The following is a 20,528-nucleotide window of genomic DNA, read 5'->3' on the forward strand; positions in this document are numbered from 1 at the left end:
GAGGAGTTTGACATCCATACATGCCACGTGGCAACATTCCCCAAAGATTCCAATTATAATTGAAATAATATTGGGCCCATTTATACCTGGCCTGCACTACTCACTTGGTTGTGTTAACAAATCTCCATTCTGAAATGAGGCCAGACTGGATGTAAGTTAACCATGAGAAGAAAGGAAACCACAATCCTAAGGATTTTCTTTTAAGGAGTATGCTTGCAGAAAATCCTTTCATTCTGGTATTGGGAGGCTGTCATTCAGTACTTTCTCAGCTCTTTCCATGGAGAAGCAACCAACTTCCTCATTCTGCATTTATATACACAGGTCTGTTGACAAGCTAGTCAATGTAACGTTTTTATCAAATGTTTCACTGAAGCATGCATTTCTGTTTCATTTAATTATTACATGTTTAAAATTTCAAGATCTTCTTTATCCTTACTCTCTCCTGATTACCTAAGAAATACACTGGAGACAGAAAAAAAAATCACTGTATAAAAGGTAATTAGCACGTCCTCTCCTTTTTATAACTTTATAATTGAAACCTCATTAAAAGCTTTCTAGGTCTCTTTTTCCCTTAGTGACCAGGTGTCCCTAATTTGTTTTTAAGCAATGTGACTAATTCCAGGCAAAGACTAGAAAAAGTCTGATACCTGTTGGAGAATAGCAATAGCAAGGTTTAATAATTGGGGTGGCTTTTTTAGGTTGCCTTTAACCTCGTTTAAAAAAAAAAAAGGCGTCAACGTCTTTTCTCTTAGAGTCCTGCCTTTTTCTCAGTCCCGGTTGAAGATTCCAGGGGAAATGAGAGCACTATTTTGTTTCTCCCTTGTATTGCAGATAGGGGGAGGAGGTGGTTATTAGAGAGAAGCTCTTCCTCTCTCGGTTTCCCCCTCTCTCCGCCTAACAGCACCGCTCTCTCGCGGGCTCGCTCGTTCTCCTAGGTGATCCATTTCTAGGCAACGTGGGTCTAGTGCTGAAGCTGCCAGGCTCGCTCCTTGCTCGCTTCCTGCATCCCGCCAGGCGAATCGCTCCAAAAGCATCCTGCGGCCCGCGGCGGCTTCCCTCCTCCGGCCCAGCCCCGCAGCTCGCGCCCGGCGTAACTCCCCCGCCACCGCGCCCGAGCGAACCGGCTCCCCGGGCCCGCCTTGACGAACTCCGCTCCCGCCTCGCGCAGAAGGGGAATTTTCTCTGCATTACTATCTGCATTACCTTGAAGTTCACTTTCACCAGCCCTCGTGGAGAGGGCTTTTTCCCCTCCCTGCTGGAATCTGGCTGTTCCGCTCGGAATCTCCTAATCTTTCCTTTCCACTTAGATTTTATTTTGGCAGCGAAGACAAGTGATTCTCTGCGGGCCGTTGGGGCGGGGGGGGAGGGGGGCTTTTTCGCTTGGGGGGAGGGGGAGGGGAACATCCGGCGTGAGCGGGGAGGAGGGGGTTGGTATGTTGGAAGTTGCGGCGGAGCTGGGACCGGAGACCCACGGACCCGGCGCACGGATGGGGATGGTCTGAGCTCCAGCCTCTCCCCCTGCCCGGGAGCAGCGAGGCTGGATACATTTTAAAAAAGCCAAACTGCAAACAACTCTGGCGATGCCAAAATTCCCCTCCAAGTGACACGGCTTTGCTAAGGAGGTTTCCTCAGGCTGGGCTCTTTCTCTTATTTGCTCTGCCTTCCTCAGCGACGATTATAAAAGCTTTGGTCTGGTAACAGGAATTGAGGGGGACAAAAAGAAAAAGCTGTGCTAAACTATCGTGACCTCAAACTCTTTGGACTTTTTTTTTTTTAATATTTAAAGAAAATCCATCCTCAAAGACAATCAGCATAGGCGGAGATGGAAGTTTTACCCTTGCTCTTGGTTTTGTCCTTCTGGTGGTCTCGAACATTGGATTCGGCGAGTGCGGATTCTATCATTCACATCGGTAAGCAAGGGCTGGCGCTGCCCGTGGGTACTTTTACCGTTTCGGCTCGCAGATATTTCCCCTTTGCTTCCCCCTCCCCTTCCCCCTTTCCGCCCTCTGTGTGGCTCGTTGCCGCTGGCTTCGGTTCCTTGCCCCTTCCCGCTACCTTCCCTCACACTTGGGCAGCTTTCTGAAAGGATGCGGATGCTCGAACCTTGCCTGGTGCTGTTGTTTCTTGGTGAATCGGGGAGTGTGGGCTGTATGCTTGAGGGTCTCGAATCTACCTCAGCGTGCGTGCGTGCCGGGGAGCGCGGGGGGCTTCTGGTGTGTGAGGAAAAGAAGTTTCATCGACTCTACCTTCCATGTTCTTTCCCGGATGTACATTTGCTCTATTAAAAAAAAAAAAAAGTACCTTTTGGGGGAACTGAGGTGTCACCCGTGAGGCGAAAAGGGCTGGGGTGCGAGGTGGGGGTGGGGAAGAGCGCCCTTCGGATCGAACAGGTGGTTTTGCAACGTGAGCGGGCCGCGCTCGCCGCAGCGCGTGCGACGGTGACGGGCTGCTGGCTGAGCCCCCAGCCTCCGTCTCCGCTTCCTGTCCTCTCGGCTGCGCGGTGCTCGCGACTGGGAGCCGCGCACCTCGCTGCCTCGCTCGCGCTCCCCGGGTCTGGCGCGGCGGCGAGACTGGCCCCGGGCGCTCGGGAAACGCGGGAGCACATGCGCGCGCGCCGCCCTCGTGGGCTGCCTGGCGAACAGCCGCCTGGCCTCGCCTCGCCGTCAACTCTGAGTTGCAGCGCAAGGCCGAGAGCAAAGGCGCTTGGGCTACGGGCGGCCTGAGTCCGGGAAGGACGCCGAGACGCCTTGGAGATGCTCGTGGCCCTACCTATTGGCACCCAGACGGGCCGGGTCTGGCCGCGGCGGGCGCGGGCTGCACGTCATTATCATGCACAGCGCTCGCGGCTTCAGGCTCCAACTCTTCTCACTTGTTAATCCGTGAGAGCTGAACCGAGACCGGCTCTTGCAGCCTTTTCTGCGTTAATGCGACGATTTCCTTTTCGGAAATTCGCGTCCGCGGGCCAGCGGGGTTCAGTTACTGCGCTGAGGAGAGGCCCCCCTTGAGGAATTTTTCCGGGCGCAGGACATTTATGTGTCCACACGGCTTGATGCTCTGCAAATTGAGGCGACAGATGGGTCGCAGCATCTCCCCTTTCCGCCCCCTGCCCCTCCCCCGCGCAACACACACACACACACACACACACACACACACACGTGTGTCCTGGAAGGGGAACCTGCTGCAGGTTGGAGGTTGTGCCTTTGTGCCTGCCTGAGCTAAAGGCTTGTGTCTGGTGTGCGAGTCCACAGCGGCCAGCCCCTCAGCTCCAGGGGGCTCCCTCTCTTGATCTCAGAGGCTGTCTTTGTAAACACGTCTGCCATTCTCTATCATTTATATCAATAGAACCGAATATATCTGTGTGCAAGGGGTGATGAGGTCAGGATTCAGAAAACCTTGCACTTAACACGTTTAGTGAATTAAGCACTAGATAGCTTGTCTGCTAGGTCACGTTTTGCCTGGGGTAACAGTGTCTGTGGGTTTAGAACTTTTCAGGGAGAAATTGTCTCATGGAGGGTCTCAGTAATGTTCTGATAGAGTTCAGAAATGACGTGTGCTCCTCTTAAAGAAATGATGTACATTTATGTCCAGTTGTAAACGACTGGAGCAGGAATGCTGATATATATTACCATGGTGCCTTTATATTCATGTTATGATGAGGGGTTTCTGGCTTATACTCATCATCGCTCAGGAGAGAGGCTTGTGGATAAATGCTTATTTTATTGCTTATTCTGTGGTCTAAACGATAAATACATTATTTGCAAACACCTACAGCTCTTGCTGTCCTCTACTAGATGAATACTATTTTGCAATGCAGTCTGGGCATTTGTTTCAAAATAGAATACAACTTGTATTTTGTTTCTTTGGCATTCTGTTGTCTATCAGTGTGACACAGCTTGCTTATTTATAACCAGATCCCCCCCAAAAGTTACTATGTACAAATTACAGATTTCTTTAGAAAGCTGATTGTATGCATTAAATGTATATACTACTGAAAGAAAGAGTTACTTCTCAGACAATTAATTTGACTGCAATTAGTACGTTAGACAAGAGCATTAACTTCTTTTATAGACTATCTAATATTGCCATGAAGCTAGCAAATTGATGGTTGTTTCAAATGCTTCATATCTTTTATAATATACTGAAAAATGTAACCTCCTAAATTAAATTAAAAAAAAAAAGGACCAAGTCTAATTTATGTGCACTTCAGAGGTTAGACACCCCTTTCCCTTCCATCCCCACCCTGGCCAAAGTATAATAAATTCAAAACCGAATGCCCATATTAAAATTTTAAAGTACCAGTTAATATTCATTGGATCAGTTTACTTACTTAGTTGAATAGGAAAAGAGAATTAATTACCTTTAGGAGGTGATAGTCTTCATTTAAGTATCTAATGTGACAAGTATGCTTATGGGGAATGTATTATTTCAGGACTAAAGGGATGAAAGTGATGACACTGGAGGGAAAGTGAATATTTCAACTCTACAGATGTAAGGAGATAGGCGGAAATGAAAGGTTTTCACAGACTCATGATGTGTTCAGGTAGACAGTAGCTGCCATATGTAGTTCAGGCAAGCTTGAAAGATGAAAAGACACTGCTCTAATACGTTCTTTAAATATCGAATCTTTTTGGTATTGAACCAAATTATATGTTTGAAAACTTTGTCCATTCTTTTCTTTCTCTTTGTTTTTATTTCATGCAGGTAGTTTTAATAAAGTCAATTATGTATTTTAAACTCTAATATATATATTTTTTGAGCACATTAGTTCACTACAATGATGAGATATAATGGTTAAACACTGATGACTGAAATGGAAATGTATTTATTTCAGTCAAAAATGCACTAATATTGTAATTACTTTGAATTTCTGTTAAATCATATTTTAAAGATACTTGATAATTACATATTCTTGTTTAATATACATGCACATGCAATACACACAGTATTTAGAAATGAATCACCTCAATTGTGATCTTTGCCCCTCCCCCCACCAAGTAAAGGTCTTTTGACATATAAAAACTGCAATTTTGAATTATGCTTCTACTTTGAGCCTGTGCATTGATTAATTTCATCAGACCCCCATTACTTGATTGCTTAGAAGTTTCCTAATGATCTGCATGCTGTAGGAAGAACCAGAAAGTCATGAGCGGAATGGTAATGATATTGTGTTTCATGAGGCTATTCAAAAGTCACTCTGATTTATGTAGCTCGAAAGCTCCAAAGTCTTTGAGATTAGCCATGCTGACTGCTATTTTCTTCATACATCAGTCGTCCCACACTCTTTACTCCCTATACACAACGGGAGTTTAGAGTACTGCTTTAATTAAGCAGGGATTAGGTTGCATTTCCAGTCAACTGCACAGTTTGTGTTTTGCTTCATATCTAATACGGAGGATCTCGTGTTTTAACAGTTTAATGTGTGCTCATTTCTATATCTGGTACCTGTACCTGTACCAGCTCATTGAAATGAGCTATCCTCAGTTATATATCTCTGCAAGGGAACACTCAAGTGTACTTACTCATATATTATAAAAATCACTAGCATGTTTTTATTGTTATCAGTCATAGTAAAATACCTTATGCCAACAGGAAATAGAAATGAAGCCCTTATTCATGTTTTTCTCATAAGCAAATGATACTTTGTCCTCTGAGGTCATAAACTATGACATGTTTGAGAAGCCTAAGACAATTCACAGAATATTTTCATTATGAGAAAGTTTAAAGTACAAAATTGGTGGGTGAATAAGATGTGTCACCACATTATAAACAATAATAGATGGCAAATTTAAAGCATTAGTTTTCATTACTGGCACACTGAGGACTATTTTATCAAATATATCAAATAGAGAATGTAGAAGCATTTCTAGAAGTTGTACTGTGTCTTCTGTCAAATTGTTTCTTTTTCAACTCTTTACATGATTTGCATTGGTTAATGATAGCCTTCAAGAGTCATCAAGGATCCTGCACTGTATGGGATATCTCAATGATTTAAGTTATCCTTTCATTATTTACAGTAGTTGTTTGCTCCCTAAGTTATGGATAACATATAGTGTAAACTTCTAGAAAGTATTAAGAAGTAGCTTCTAAATTTAAAATGAGGTTATATTTTATGAGGTATGTCTTTCTGTATCAATAATACAGTTATTTGAAGTGCAATTCAGATGTGCATTAAGTTAGACAGTGTTATTAATCAACAATATCAACTGTGACATGACTAATAAGCCATTACACTGAGGAACTTTGCTTTCTACTCCAAGTGAAATGTACATCCAGTAAATATCTCCTGTAAATTCTAATTCAAATATGAATAAAAATCAAGGTCATTAACTTTCAACTTATCCAGCAATAGAAACCAGTTGAGGTTGTTATGAGTAATGGGAGATGTATTATATTTAATTCTAATCTCCAAGGCTAAGTTTATCATGCTGTAATTTTATCTCAAAGAGATATTGTAATTTTAAAACCACACTTTTAATCCAGAAGGTTAGTATCCCTTCACCTGCATATATCATTTTAGTATTAAAAAGTGAAGTATTTGGCACTGCTATTGGATTTTCATGATATTTCAGATAATAACGTATTGGTGAGTAGCAATACTTAGTTTGACTAAAAATATAATGTTTATTAGAAAATACATTTGTGGCCTATAAAGAGAGCTTTGCCATTAGGTGTCACTGCATTCTGAGTTGTTCCTTTGTAGTCCTACTTGAAAATCCCATGAACTATTTTTTTTAATTCTCAGAAAAAGAAAATGCCATTTAATGAGGATTGTGATGCTCTAAGATACAGGTGGTTTTTATTTTCAAACCAGGAAAATAAATATTATCCCTGTGGGAGATTGGGATTGACATATATACACTAATATCTATAAAATAGATAATAAGAACCTGCTGTATAAAAAAAAATACAAAAAATAACAACAACAACAAAAGAAATATTATCCCTGACTCTTGTAAGAATTTAATTCTAGGGCATATCAACATTCTGTGTTCTCTAGATAGATTGCTAGATCTAGTGATGTAACTATTTCACAAATTTAAAGTACGACAGAAATATACTCTTAAGCTAATACTATCTGTGGAAAAATCTAAGACATCAAATAGCATTCAGATGTGCTTAATAATGCTGATGTAAACAGATATTAGTAACTGCTTACCTATGGAATATTTAAGGTCCCAAACTGATTGATGTTTGTAACATGAAACACATACACAGAGCTATGGAAAAAATACATGGGCACAAATATAAATATATTTAAAAAATGTCAACCACTGACTTTTGTGCAGGATCATATATGTTTTCAGATAAGTTTAGCCTGGAAAATATTAAGTTTCATGTATTAATTAATTTCCTCCACACACATACTACTACCACCACCACTACCACCAGTGCCATCGGATTTGTGTAGTAAAATAAAACCAGTGTCTTTTATCAAGTAGTAATTTTCCTGTTTATTTAATGTGTTTAAGAGGCAAGATCTTCCTTCTAGCATATCCTATTATAAGACTAACGGAGGATGAAACTTAGGTCACCTTTAATCTGATACATTAGTTTTTACATTGACAAAGCCACAAAATTAGAGAATGGAATACTAGGTTAAATGAATGAACTGGTTATCATGTTATGGTAGACCTTGCCCTGTGCCAGTATTAATTAATAAACTCGTTGGAATAATGTACTATTAAAAATTCAGAGTAAAATTAAGTGATCAGATGGATGTCAAAAGGGTATGGGGAAACGTACTGACGTAATTCTATGATTGGTTATTAAGAGGACATCTGTGGATTTAGGTCATTTAAATGGGTGAATTTTGGCATTTGGATGTGGACACAAATTTCAGATGAATGTGAAAAATTGGAGATGTAAGTCTTAGTAAAAATGTTCTGGATTAGAATTTAGAGGGTTTGGGGCTAACTACCAATTTTATAGATAGCTAACTGAGCAATATTGGGAAGTTACTTACTTTCTTTAGTCTTCATTTTTATCAATCCTAAAACAAGACCTAGACTAATGTTCATTTAAGCTCTACAATTATATGACCTAAAATGAAGACAAATTCCTGTGTTTGAGGAATTGGGAGAAGAGATACAGTCAAGTGTGGTTCATATAGCTATTTTTAATAGGTTTAGAGTGAATTAAAAAAAAATACAAGGGGAAATAAATGGAGCATAAAACCTTAATCATTCAAATTAAGGATCCCTTAGAATGAAGATTTTCTTGGTGTGAACAAAAATTAATATTTGTTCATCAGTTATTCTAGATAACTTCAGCATCAGAAGAGAGAGCTGGGTTTGTTCTTTGCTTTACATTTTGTTTTTGTTTTCTCTAGCGTTAATACTAAGATGTTACATACAGTGCTAGTGTATCCCACAATACTAGCGTACATTAAGGCTGACTGGAGGAATGAGTAGTCTTAAGTTCTAACCAGCATGGACTACAGGAGCCTTTAGAATTTACCAACTCCAAGCACACCAGGAATATTAGCATACGTTTGGCACCACTCAAAAATGTAGCATATAAAAGAAATAGCCAGTGTTTCTTCAGTGTTCTTCAGGTATTCCGGCTTTTACCCTGCTGTTGTTAACCAAGTGGTTATCAAATGTGAAGCTGAGGCTAGGATGACCCATTGAAAGCTTTCTTGAGTGAATAGAGGGAAGCCTAGAGGCAAGCACAAGAAACTAAATACCAAAAGCCCTCCCTGTGTATGTTAAAAAATTTTAAATCACTCTGTAGTCAAGGTCCTTATTAACATATTTTATACATGAAAAAAGATCAAGTTATTGATTTTATTAAAACAACAGTTCTTAAACTTTTTTCTTCATCCCCTAATAATTCAAAGTAATGTTTTTAAAATGAATAATTTCACTTTATTGCTCTGAGTGCTTGATTTTTCCCAACTAATCTTAAAAAGATGTTTGCTTCATTATCAAAATCATAATTCTAGAAGCTAGTTACCCTGAAACCACAGGGTAAGGTAGGCATTATTAACAATATGTAGTATGTGTGCTCAGTGGGAGAATATTCTATCATTCAACAGACATTTATTCTGAACCTTCTCTCTATGAACTACTGTTTTTAGGTCCGGAATTAAAATGTTGAACAAGTAACCTATGTCCTTGTATTTAAGGAATTACATTTTCATGGGGGTGGCAACCAGATAAAGAAGAAAATACAAGTTGTAATGTCAGTTACTGATAAATGCTATGAAGAAAAATGAAGGAATAGCGCCCTATTTCGAGTAGGGTCATCTAGTAAGACCTTCTGAGGAGATGATCATTGGAGCAGAGACTTGATTCAAAAAAAAAGGAAATCAGCCATGTGGATATCTGATGAAAAAGGATTTCAGCCAGAGGGCATAGCAAAGGCAATGGCCATGAAACAAGACACTAAGGAATCTACTTAATTCATTTAAGGAACATCTTAAGAGTCAGTGTGGGGCAAATGTGGAGTTTAATGACCAAAGCAGGAAGTAGAAGGAAATAAGGTCTGAGAGGCAGCTAGGGAAGATCCTATAGTGGCTTATAGGTCATGGTATGGTATTTAATCTAGGTATGTAGGATGCCCACTGGAGGGTTGAGATCAAACACGATATGTAATGCTTTGTGTTTTAGAAAGACAACCTTCTCTGCTTGGGTGGAATGATTGCAGTAGAAATATGAAGATCAGTTTGATAGTAGTGAATTGGACTATTCCAATAGTTGGTAGCTGAACCAGTTGTAAGATTGTGGATGCATTTAGAAGATAAACAGGATTTTCCGATGGAATGTTCTGCTGGGAGAAATCCAGAGGAAGTAATTAAGCTTCCAAGGTATTTTACCTAAGCAAGTGGGTGACTAAAATTGGGAACGTGGGACAGTGATCAAGTTTTAGATAAAAGTCAAAATTTGCATTTATTACACTTGATATTCCTATTAGGCGTCAAATTTGAGAATTTAAGCTGGTAGTTGATTACATTAGTCTGGAATTTTGGGGGGAGTTAGGAATTCAACATTTACATTTAGAATTCATCATTACAGACATGACCTTTAAAGCAATGAGAGGGGATAGCACACTTAAGGAATAACCGTGCAAAGAGAAGAGGTCCAAGACTATATACCACAGGCATCGCAAAATGTCGATGTCAGGGAGACAGAGAGGATCCAGGAGAAGAGAAAGATGCGTGGCCTGTGAGTTAGAAAGAAAGCTAGGACTGTGTGGTGTTCTGGAAGCCAAGTGAGGAAAATATTTCAAGGGGGATATCAGACACCCTATCAAATTATATGGATGAAAATTGACACTTGACTACTGGGTTTAGAAATGTTGAGGACAAAAATGACTTTGACAGAATTGCTTTCAGTAGACTGAAGGGACAATACAGGTTGGCAAGGAATCAAAGATTTAATGGGACTGGAGGAACTCCATGAGTTTTGCTTTAAGGGAGAGATGGGTATGGTCGGGTGGGCACATGAGGTAAAGGGAGGGTTTTGTTTTTAATGGTGGGAGTTGGGATATACAGTAATTTTTTAAAGGTTCAATCATAAGGAAATTTTCAATAAGAGGATTCAAAAGAAAATGTTCTTTTTTATTCAGACCTATTTGATTCCTGAGTTTGGATGGCAGCTGTTCAAATAGAACTGTGTTTTTGTTTTTCTTTTTTGGTGGTTATTGATGTTTTTGTTTTGTTTTGTAATCTCCGGTCAAGTGATACTGGGCTAATGCCAGTAGAATTAGCCAAAGAAGCTTATATGTCCTCTCTGAAACAGACTCTGTTAATTGTTCTGCAGTTTTGTTTCATTTAGTTTCCCAGATTAGCACTCAAATTTAGGTAAAATTTTCTTACCTGAAATTATGAGTAGATTATATCTTATGGAGTAGTGATATACCATTACAGATAGAATCAACATTTAGTCTTCTAGTAATGTGCTAATTTTAGGAACACACATTATTCCTATGTAAACAGCATTAAAATGGCATAGAATTATCTTGTTACAATAGACATTTGTATTGAATATAGGTTTCCTCTAATTAAATTCTATTATGCATTTAATTTACTTAAAAATCATTTTGGAACAATTAAAAGAGTGTAGTTTTTCACAAGGCAGTATATATTGCCACATAGAAATTAAATAGATGAAATAAATTCATGTGATACTAATTTTCAGTAACACATTTAAATATTTCCTTTTATGGAAATTTCACTTCTATTTGTGCTATACCATAGCTGACAGATCTTTAGACATAGGTGAAAATGAGGAAAAAAAGTGTTCCACATTTTCTAACCTCAGAATTCAGCCTTCTGAAAATGCATCTCAGTTCTTTTATTGGTCTCCTATTAATACACTGTTATGTATTGATTTTGCAGCTAAAATAATTAATATTTGTATTAAAATAAGAATGCCAATAACAGATGAATGATATTTTTCTGTGTTCCTTGTCATTTCCTGTACTATCTCCTCCATAAAAACATTTTGTCTCATGGAAACAACGTAATATGAATATCACATGGTTGTTTCTGCTTGGTTACATCTATTAATTGACGTATAAACATAGAATACATTAACAGTGAGGGGATAGGAGTCCTGTGGTTTGGGCACAGCAGTGACTGTTAAAGAAGGCATGCTGTGTTATGGCTGAAGCTGAAGAATATAATTAATGAAGTATATAACATTAAAAGATATTTTAAACTTGCTACTTCATAACTTCCTGGGTGGTGAAATACAATTGTTTGAAGGAAATGCTTAGCAGATTTAAATCTAAATTTAAGTTGGAATGGGCCACTAAAATTGGTGAAGTGCTTAGTATACTTAACCTTGATATCATTAAAATGACAGGCCCCATGAGGAGCACATTTTAGATAGGCTTATTATCTTAAAAACTGAAGGCTAGGTAGTACCTTTGGAGCTAAACTGGAAAAAGAGAGCCAGGTCTGTTGTTCTGTTGCATGTAGTTCATGGTGAATTAAAATCTGGAAGACTAATTCTTCCTTCTGTAATTTCTGCAATCTGACAACAGATAAAATTGTGTTAGAGGTGCAGTGGCAATTACTATCTTGCCCTTCAGTCCATATTTCTTCTTTGTTGCTTCTTTGAATGGTGATAACAGGAAACTAGTCAATTTTCTTTTTAGAAATACCAGCAACTCTCAGCATAGCCCAGAGGAGGCATGCCCTTTATGAAAACCATTATAAATTTCTTCTTAACAAAATCGTTAAAAAAAAAAAAAAAATTAACACTTCTTTAGTGTGGGAGGTGGCTCATGCACAGAGTTGAGGGGATTACTCTTCAGTTTCCTGGTGGTGTAGTCATGGTGGATTTTGTACATTTTTTATAATTCATTATTGTCAAACTGAGAAATCATGATCTACATCCTCATATTCTATTTTCAGAAAAAATATTTTTAAGGTTATGTGAAAACCATGTGATTTTTTTTGATTCAGTGCTTACTATATGTGCACAGTTCAATATGTATTCATATAAGACATGTTTTCCCATCCTTTAAGAATTTTTAAGTATATCTGCTGTCTGAGATAATATTGTACATTAGGAAGCTGAAAGTAGAGCAATTTAGGACTCATAGTTGGATGACTGTGGTCTATTATGGCACTGGAGTATGTGATAATTCAATAAATGCCACCTTTATGGTGCCCTTAAGGGTGCCATAAAGCAAACATATATTTCAGAAAAAAGATTATAATTGAGATAAGGAGATTACCACTTGCAGAAGGTCTTGATTTATAACAAAAAACTCTTTACTCAGCTTCCTGATGGTTAATCATTAACCTTGTTTTGCCTATAGGCTACAAAGGCGATACAGTCATGCCATAGTCAGAGCTAAGGGAAAGTCTCTGCCCTTTACCTCTTTTCCTCTTTTTTTTTCCTTTCCTATGGATGTCAGTAGTTACGCTATTAGGTCAAGTAAAAGAGGAGATGGCTTTAAGATCCAGTTATCTTGTAATTAATAAAACTAATGAGATCCTTTCTAGATTTACTGCCACATATCAGATATTTCCATTAAACTTGGTTTCTTGGGTATGGAGAAATTAAATTACATTTAATTTTTTTCTCTTAGTTTTGAAGTTATAAGTATACTATTATTTCATATTACTAATTTGTACTTTCTTCTAGATGTATAAAACATCAATGAAAATGACAGTTTTATACTGTAGCAAACAAAAGAAGAAAATTGCCTCCCAGAAAAAGTAAAATTAGTTAACTTTACAAATGGAATAAGTAGTGTTGGGAAAACATATTTATGCCAACTTTTAATTACGTAGGTGTTAAGAATAGGACAAACATTGGAAATTGAAAAATAACAGGTAGTTCAAAATCTAACTGTCCAATACCACTTCTTCTCCACAAGAGTTCTTGTTGTGGTTGATAAGTGGTTAATACATAGCAAAACTGGCTGCTCTGATTCTTTCCTTTTATTTTTCATGTCTATCCTTCAGTGACAATGCTAATGAGCAGTGAAATGGCCAAAAGCAAGGGAGGAGCAAAGGGTTTTAGATAATCCATAAACCGGAAAATCAGCCCCTGAATGCTCATATGCACAGGCTTGCTGAGAAGTTTCATTTTCTCAAAATACTGCCCAGATTCTAAAGCTAGAACTTGCTTTTGGCTGCTGAGATTATAAGAGGAGTGAAGCTTCCAGGCCACCAAAGAAGAATACTCTGAATGACAGTCTGGGAGCAGGATGAAGACTATTATTATTATTGGGAAAAGAGTGCCCTTTAGGGCTATTGCTGCTGATAGCCAGGACCCTGTGATTAGCTCAGTTCCAAGGGTCATGCCTATAGTGATTTTCTTTTTAAAGACAATATGGATTTCATTCAGCTATACTTCTTAAACGCTTTAGGTAATTTTGTAAAAACGGTTGGATTGACATTCGTATCAATATAACTTGTGTACTGAGCATTTATATTGTATGTTTCCAGTTGGTTTCTAGCTGATGCTATGTTATAGGCCACAAGGAAGAATTTGAAAATTGTACTTTTAAAAAGAAACTGTGAAGCACGTGGCTATACATATATAGTGTTCGTTAATATATATGACTCTTTTCAGTTTGAGTGGAAAAAAAAGGTGGACTGTGTAAGTTATCCTACCATATCCATTGGCCCTCATAGAAAAATGAAGTTTGTTCACCACTGTCATGAGAAAGCAGTACCTGACCTGGAACACACTGCTGCCAAAACCATGGAGTTATAGTCTGGCAAAAGAGGGAAATGGTAAGCAATTCTGTTTGGAAGAAACATTGTAACAGTGGAGGCTATGGCAACAGAGGAGGTTAAAAGTCAGGAAAATCCCTATGAGGTGCATGGGAATTCTGTAAATAATTTAGGCTAAGGGATGCCCAGCCTTGTGTTACAAGCTCTTTATAGTGGCAGTGTGGTAGGTGGAGAGCAGAGAAGACCTTGGCAGTAGTCCAGTTATGTTTTGGTGCAGGGCTGTGCCCAGGAACTGCAAATGGGAACGGATAGGAAAATTTGCTTAGAGGGGAGACCCATGAGTTTGCCTCTGTCAACTCAGTCATTCTTTAGAAGTGGGAGTAAAAGAAGAAAGTCTAACGTCATTTGTCGAGTACTATCTTAAGTGACTGAGTAGAGGCGCATGCTGTTCACCAACGTAGGAGACTGAGAGAGATGAGAGAAACTGAATTTGGATTGAACTCAAAATTATTTTGGCATGATAGTGAGGTGTTATATCCCAGACAGCAGCTTCCCAATCCCTACCCCCCTTCCTGCCTCAAATGGAGAATAAAAAAGTCACATTCTCCATAGTGCTCTCAATGCTGTTTTGATCTAAAAATGATAACAGTGTTTTTCTGGTCATTCTTTTTTAACTTTTCCCTCAATCCAATGCTCATAGTGTCATTTCCTATTTAAAATGTGAATAATTTAAAATATTTTTCAGCTACTTATATTCAGAAAATAGTAGTTCTGCAAGGGCCTTATGATTTTTAGTTTCTGTGTGTGCTTGTTTAACAGTACAGAATTGTTACTTCAGTATTATCACTGACTTTTAAAAGTGTATATCTGTATTCTCATTTCTTAATATGATCATACATATTTTTTTTTGACCATACATATTTTTAATCAGGGTCTGGGACTAATATTAAGAGACTAGTGCTGTTAATTTATTTGATATCCATTTCCAATCAAAACAACTTTAAAATGGAGTGATCTTTGACAAAATTGTAGGTTATCAAAGGTAAAATAAAAATATGATAATTTTAATTTCTTGTGTGTGATTGCTCTTCTAGTGAATATTGCAAGTAGAATTCCCTTATGTAAATTAATAGAATTACATGGGAGGGTAAAAATATTTCCATAAAATTGTGTATTCTTTAGTTACACATTATCTGCAAACATAATTAGCTGAAGGGAAGGAAAATTGTCCTCCTAGGATGGTGAAGCAAAGCCTGAAATGGGACTAAGCCTGAAATGGGACTAAAGGGATCTCGTTGGGACTTCAGGCCTCATTTTTTAAGTGTCTCAGAAGACTCTACTTCATGGTTAAGGATCTGTGTTCTCAGATAAGAAATGTTTGAAAACATGGATCTGCAGTCAGAAGAATGTGAAAGAAGAAGCAGTGTGTCTGCATGTGTGTAAAAACACTGGTTGAACTGAAGAGTGAAATGGAGTAGATCCAGATAAAAGCCAGTCTTCTTTCTGTCTTCGTGTTATTGTTTAGAGTCTAGCTTTTCAGTCTGTTTTTATAATATACTGTCAATGCTTAATCCAGTCAAAACAGTTTAGGTGTGATATTATTGGAACTTAATTTTGCCATCTTACTCTTTTTTGTTCTTCCTAAGTTGATCCATTGTGTGAGACCCAAGGATGGAAAGTGGAGTGCTCCAGTGGGGAGGAAGGCTTCTGGCATTTCTCAGTCTTTCTCTCAGGCTCTCTTGTTGGTTTTAGAGTAGGTTAAGGGGTGAGAAATTTAGAATCGGTGAAGAATAACCTGAATGATTTGAGTTAGTAAAAAATCATGATGATTGGTAATTTTTGTTTCTTAAGGAGTCAGAGCAGTGTATAGTACCAGAAATAGAAGCACTCGATTTGATGTCCAAGTTATATATTCAAATCTTGCCTTGGTCACTTTACCCCTTCATAGCTCTGAAGTCTTTGGATAAGTGATGAGACTTTGAAAGTCTCAAGTTTTCCTGCCCCTGCTTCCTCTCCACTTCATCTGTTATAAGGATAAGCAGTTGTAACATTTAGAATATGGATTTGTGGACCACGCAAATTGTCAGTGTTCATACTTCAGGAGATATAACTTGCAATTTAACTATACTGACAGTCATGGTCCTGGGTCTGGGTTGAGCTTTAGAAAGTGGATCCCATGCCTGACATCAGATAGGGTTCCCTGTTTATCCTCTGTTCCTAAAATATTAATTCAGGTTTACAACTATGCCTTTTTACAACATATAAATCAAAGTTGAAAGTCTTTATTAAAGTGACTGAATTTAAGGTTAAGTATTCCTTTAAAGCTGATACTTCACTCTCAAATTACATGAAATAGAATGTTATTTGTTATCACTGACACTGATATTTAGCTATGCCTTGTCTGGCCACACCCTTTCATTTGGAATAGGGTAATCTTATAATACATTATCCAAACTGGGACTCTTTTGAAAGTGAAAATGGCAGTATTAAGATTTCTGCTGGGGTGAAAGGGACAAACTAAGGCCGACTGGAGGCAAACAGGGACAAGGCTGCACTCATTTCAGAGCCCTAACTGCAGGCATGTGATTAGCTTGTATTTTGGCCCAGCCTCAATAGGCAGTGATTCTGTCTTAGCAACAGGTTGCTCCTTCCTCTTATCTAGGTCTTTTATGCTGATTAAAGAAATAGATTGAAGTTTTGTTTTTATTTTTAATTACTTAGAGCACTTTTCTTCACAGGCAGCAGAAAAGAGGAACAATAGCTAAGTGTAGGTTCTCTTTGTTCAGACAAACATATTTAACTGATTTTTAAAATATCAGACATTAGCATCTGTAATTGCTCCCTTTATTCTTCTGCAGCCATTCTCCCTATCTACTGTTTGACTGCTGCTCCTAGCAAAACTCATTGGATATTGGCAATTGCATAAATTCACAACTAACCTCGGATGCTGTGTCTCTGGAACTAAATAAAGGACATGGAGTGAATTGTTCTCAGAAATATAAAGACAGTTTACAACAAAGATTTAAATTTACTTCATTTTTGCATCCTAAAGGAAGAAATCACCTAAACAAGATTTTTGGCAATTTTTATTTTTTATGAAAATATATAATAGAGTAGCAAATACTCCAAAGAAGAGGAGGATAGCCTTAACAGTTAAAGTTTCAAAGGTGCATATTAATTTTTTTTCTTAGAGGGGATAAGCATAAAATATTGGTTTGTGATTTTAAGTTAATTACACTATAACTACCGTTTTATCCAATTGAGTCATCCTCTACAACCTTCACTCTCAGAAGTGTGCCCTTCAATTTGGTATAAAAGTCATTAGATTCTCTTAACCTTCCTTTCCTTTCTCTCTGTTCCGGAGTCTGATTTTACCTCAAGAAATGATCATGTGATGTCCTGCATTGGCCTCTTACCTTCACACTTTTGCTCTTCCCTTGATAGCGTAGTTCATATAAACCTTTTCTCCTTTTCTTCACTTTTGGTACCCTGGTTATTAGTTTCTATGATTTCCAAATGTGGAACTGGAATTGAGAGCATCTTTTTCCAACTGTGCTCCAAAGAAGACTGCGGCTTTCCTCCTTTCTTTATCAGTGGCGATTTTTAGGCTTGGGCTGACCCTGTTCCTTAGGTCATCCTCACTGTAGAAAATATATAAGCATGGATTCTCATAGTTGGGAGGAATATTAGAAATTGTCTATAGTCCAGAGTCCTCGTTTTGCTGATGAGCAAATTAAGAGGTTAAGTGAGGTGAATGCTGCATAGATAGGCATTTTTGAATAGTCTATTAAGCATAATTTTTACTAAAAAAAAGTAATTGTATTCACATCACCAAAGAAGTTTTAATGTAGGCTATTGGCCAAGAGGTAGAAATAGCCCAATTATGTAAAACTGGATAATTGTTTTCATTAACATAAGGTCCTTTTTACCTGTGCTCTACTATATTGCCATAGAGTAATTAATTTCTTTGAAGCCTGCTAATATAATGTGAGAGGTAGCTAACCCAGTTGTTGGGGAACTATTCCCATAAGCTGCTAGGGACAGGAAGCATATATATACCTTCTTCTAGGAATTCTCCCAGAATTTAGAGCCCAGCAGTCTAGCCCAGATCCAAACCCTATTCCTCAGACTACACACTCCGCTCTTCCTCACTCTCTCTCCTTTCTATCCCCTCCTTCTCTCCCCAAACTCAGGTTGGAACTCAATTCTTCTAAGATTTACAAAGTTTAAATCTCTCTGCACTAAAACATGTTACTGTACATATATTTCATTGCCTTGGTTTTTAATCATTCTTGGACAGTTTATTTCAACATTCTCAACCTTAGTGTTTTCATATATAAAATGTAGATATAACCACCTATCTTGAAGAGACAGATGAAAAGTAAATTAAATAAATAAGATAAATTGGAAAAAATAAAACAAGACTGGCACAGAATGGTTTTCTTTTTTTTTTTCTTTTTCTTTTTTGGGCTGCGTTGAGTCTTCGTTGCTGTGTGCAGGCTTTCTGTAGTTGCAGTGAGCACGGGCTACTCTTGGTCGCTGTGCGCAGGCCTCTCATTGCAGTGGCTTCTCTTGTGGGGCACGGGCTCTAGGCACGCGGGTTCAGCAGTTGTGGCTTGCAGGCTCTAGAGTGCAGGCTCAGTAGTTGTGACGCACGGGCTTAGTTGCTCCGTGGCATGTGGGATCTTCCCAGGCCAGGGGTCGAACTCATGTCCCCTGCTTTGGCAGGCGGATTCTTAACCACTGCACCACCAGGGAAGTCCCAGAATGAGTTTTCAATAAATAACTGTTTGCTTTCCTCTTTCTTCTCTGCTTTCCCTCAAAATTTTATAAATATAATAGTTGTGATTAATTGTACATTTTATTTCTCTTTTGTGCACATTTGCCAAATATCCTGAGGCTAGAGTTAATTGATTTTTGTAATTATGTCAAGTAAAGAGGAAAACTGTCTTATGAAAATATTGGTTATTTATATCCTCACTTTCAAACTCAAAGAGATTTGCTATTTGTTTAATATGACAAAACACCTCAAACAAATTTATGGATTTTTAAATCCTCTTTATTTTTTGCTCCAGAACTTTCATAAAATAGAGGTGTTTTTAGTTACTTAAAAGCTCAGAATCTTTCTGCTGCCTGGATCCATTTTGAGACATGACCCTTCTTTAAGTCTTCTTTCAAATCCACCTAACTTTATACTTTTTATATCTTTAAAGTCATAATCTGTTCAACTCATATTACTTTCTTATTTTTAATGTCTGTGCTTTAATAATCAATTAATTAATTACCTTCTAATTTTATTTTAATATTAGCATCCACTTTTTGCCTAAACCTCCTAGTATTTACTGTACTGACATGTTTATTTTGCATGTTCCGTGCTTATGTAAAAAAATTCTGTGGGGAAAAATTGTGTATTAATGAGAAAATAAAGGGAAAGAGAAGTCACAGTGATTTGGTAAGCACTTAATTCTCTTGGTAGTTTTACATATCGGTACTGATTTACTAATTGTTCTTTCTTTTCAGTTAAACTAGGCTTGTCTTCTAGAATTGACCTATTAATGTGAGTTTAATCAATAGAGCCAGCTCCACAGGTTTATAACTGATTAAAGGTCAGTAAATTATTTGGGCATTTGAGGCCAAATCAGCACAATTTGTATAGAACAGTGAATGTAAAGTCCACAATTTAATTTTAATTTAAAGGTACTTTAATGAAAAAGGACTTTTATTGTATTAGACATTTAGAATTACCATTATTCAAAATAAAATACAGCTGAAGTGCTTCTATACTGTATAGAGGGGTCATTGATCTAATTTGCCCACCTTGGGTGCCACTATCATGAATGTAATAAATAGATATAGTCCCCTTAGTCCTGCCTCATCTCTGTGAAAACACCCAAAGGATACTTGTTGCTTCTTAAACATCTTGGGAGCCTCCCGGTTTAATCTGAAACCAGCCACTATAGGAAGGACAGGGAGAGACTGAAAAAAAGTCAGATCACTACAGATTGCTGGGTGGCAGGTTTAATAAGCAACGGAAATTAATTACAAGTTTGTCTTGGGTGGCTGCACCCACCCCAAAGAATCTTAAAAAGTTTACAGGTATACCTAGGAGATATTGTGGGTTTGGTTCCAGAACCACCACAATAAATTGAATATCACAATAAAGCGAGTCACATGAATTTTGGGGGTTTTCTGGTTCATATAAAAGTTATGTTAACACTATACTGTAGTCTATTAAGTGTGCAATAGCGTTATGTCTAAAAAAATGTACATACCTTAAAAAATACTTTCTTGTTAAAAAATGCTAGCCATCATTTGAGCCTTCAGTGAGTCATAATCTTTTTGCAATATTAACATCAAAGATCACTGATCACAGATCAAATATTAT

At 37.9% G+C, this 20,528-nt stretch overlaps 1 protein-coding gene across 2 annotated transcripts in view; it reads left to right on the forward strand.

The window, feature by feature from the left end:
- Positions 1 to 1,118: 1,118 nt before the first annotated feature.
- The window catches only part of GRID2 (glutamate ionotropic receptor delta type subunit 2), a 1,355,616-nt gene continuing 1,336,206 nt past the window's right edge, over positions 1,119 to 20,528 (forward strand). The window contains exon 1 of one of the 2 annotated variants that reach the window (XM_029236088.1): positions 1,119 to 1,910. In XM_029236088.1, coding sequence (XP_029091921.1) covers positions 1,823 to 1,910 — 88 coding nt within the window. In that variant the 5' untranslated portion in view covers positions 1,119 to 1,822. The remainder of the gene's footprint in view (positions 1,911 to 20,528) is intronic. The other variant, XM_029236089.1, reaches the window with a different exon arrangement.

Source organism: Monodon monoceros, unplaced genomic scaffold (genome assembly GCF_005190385.1).
Source record: "Monodon monoceros isolate NGI ecotype Baffin Bay Population unplaced genomic scaffold, NGI_Narwhal_1 Super_Scaffold_20, whole genome shotgun sequence".
In the NCBI taxonomy this organism is placed as follows: domain Eukaryota; kingdom Metazoa; phylum Chordata; class Mammalia; order Artiodactyla; family Monodontidae; genus Monodon; species Monodon monoceros.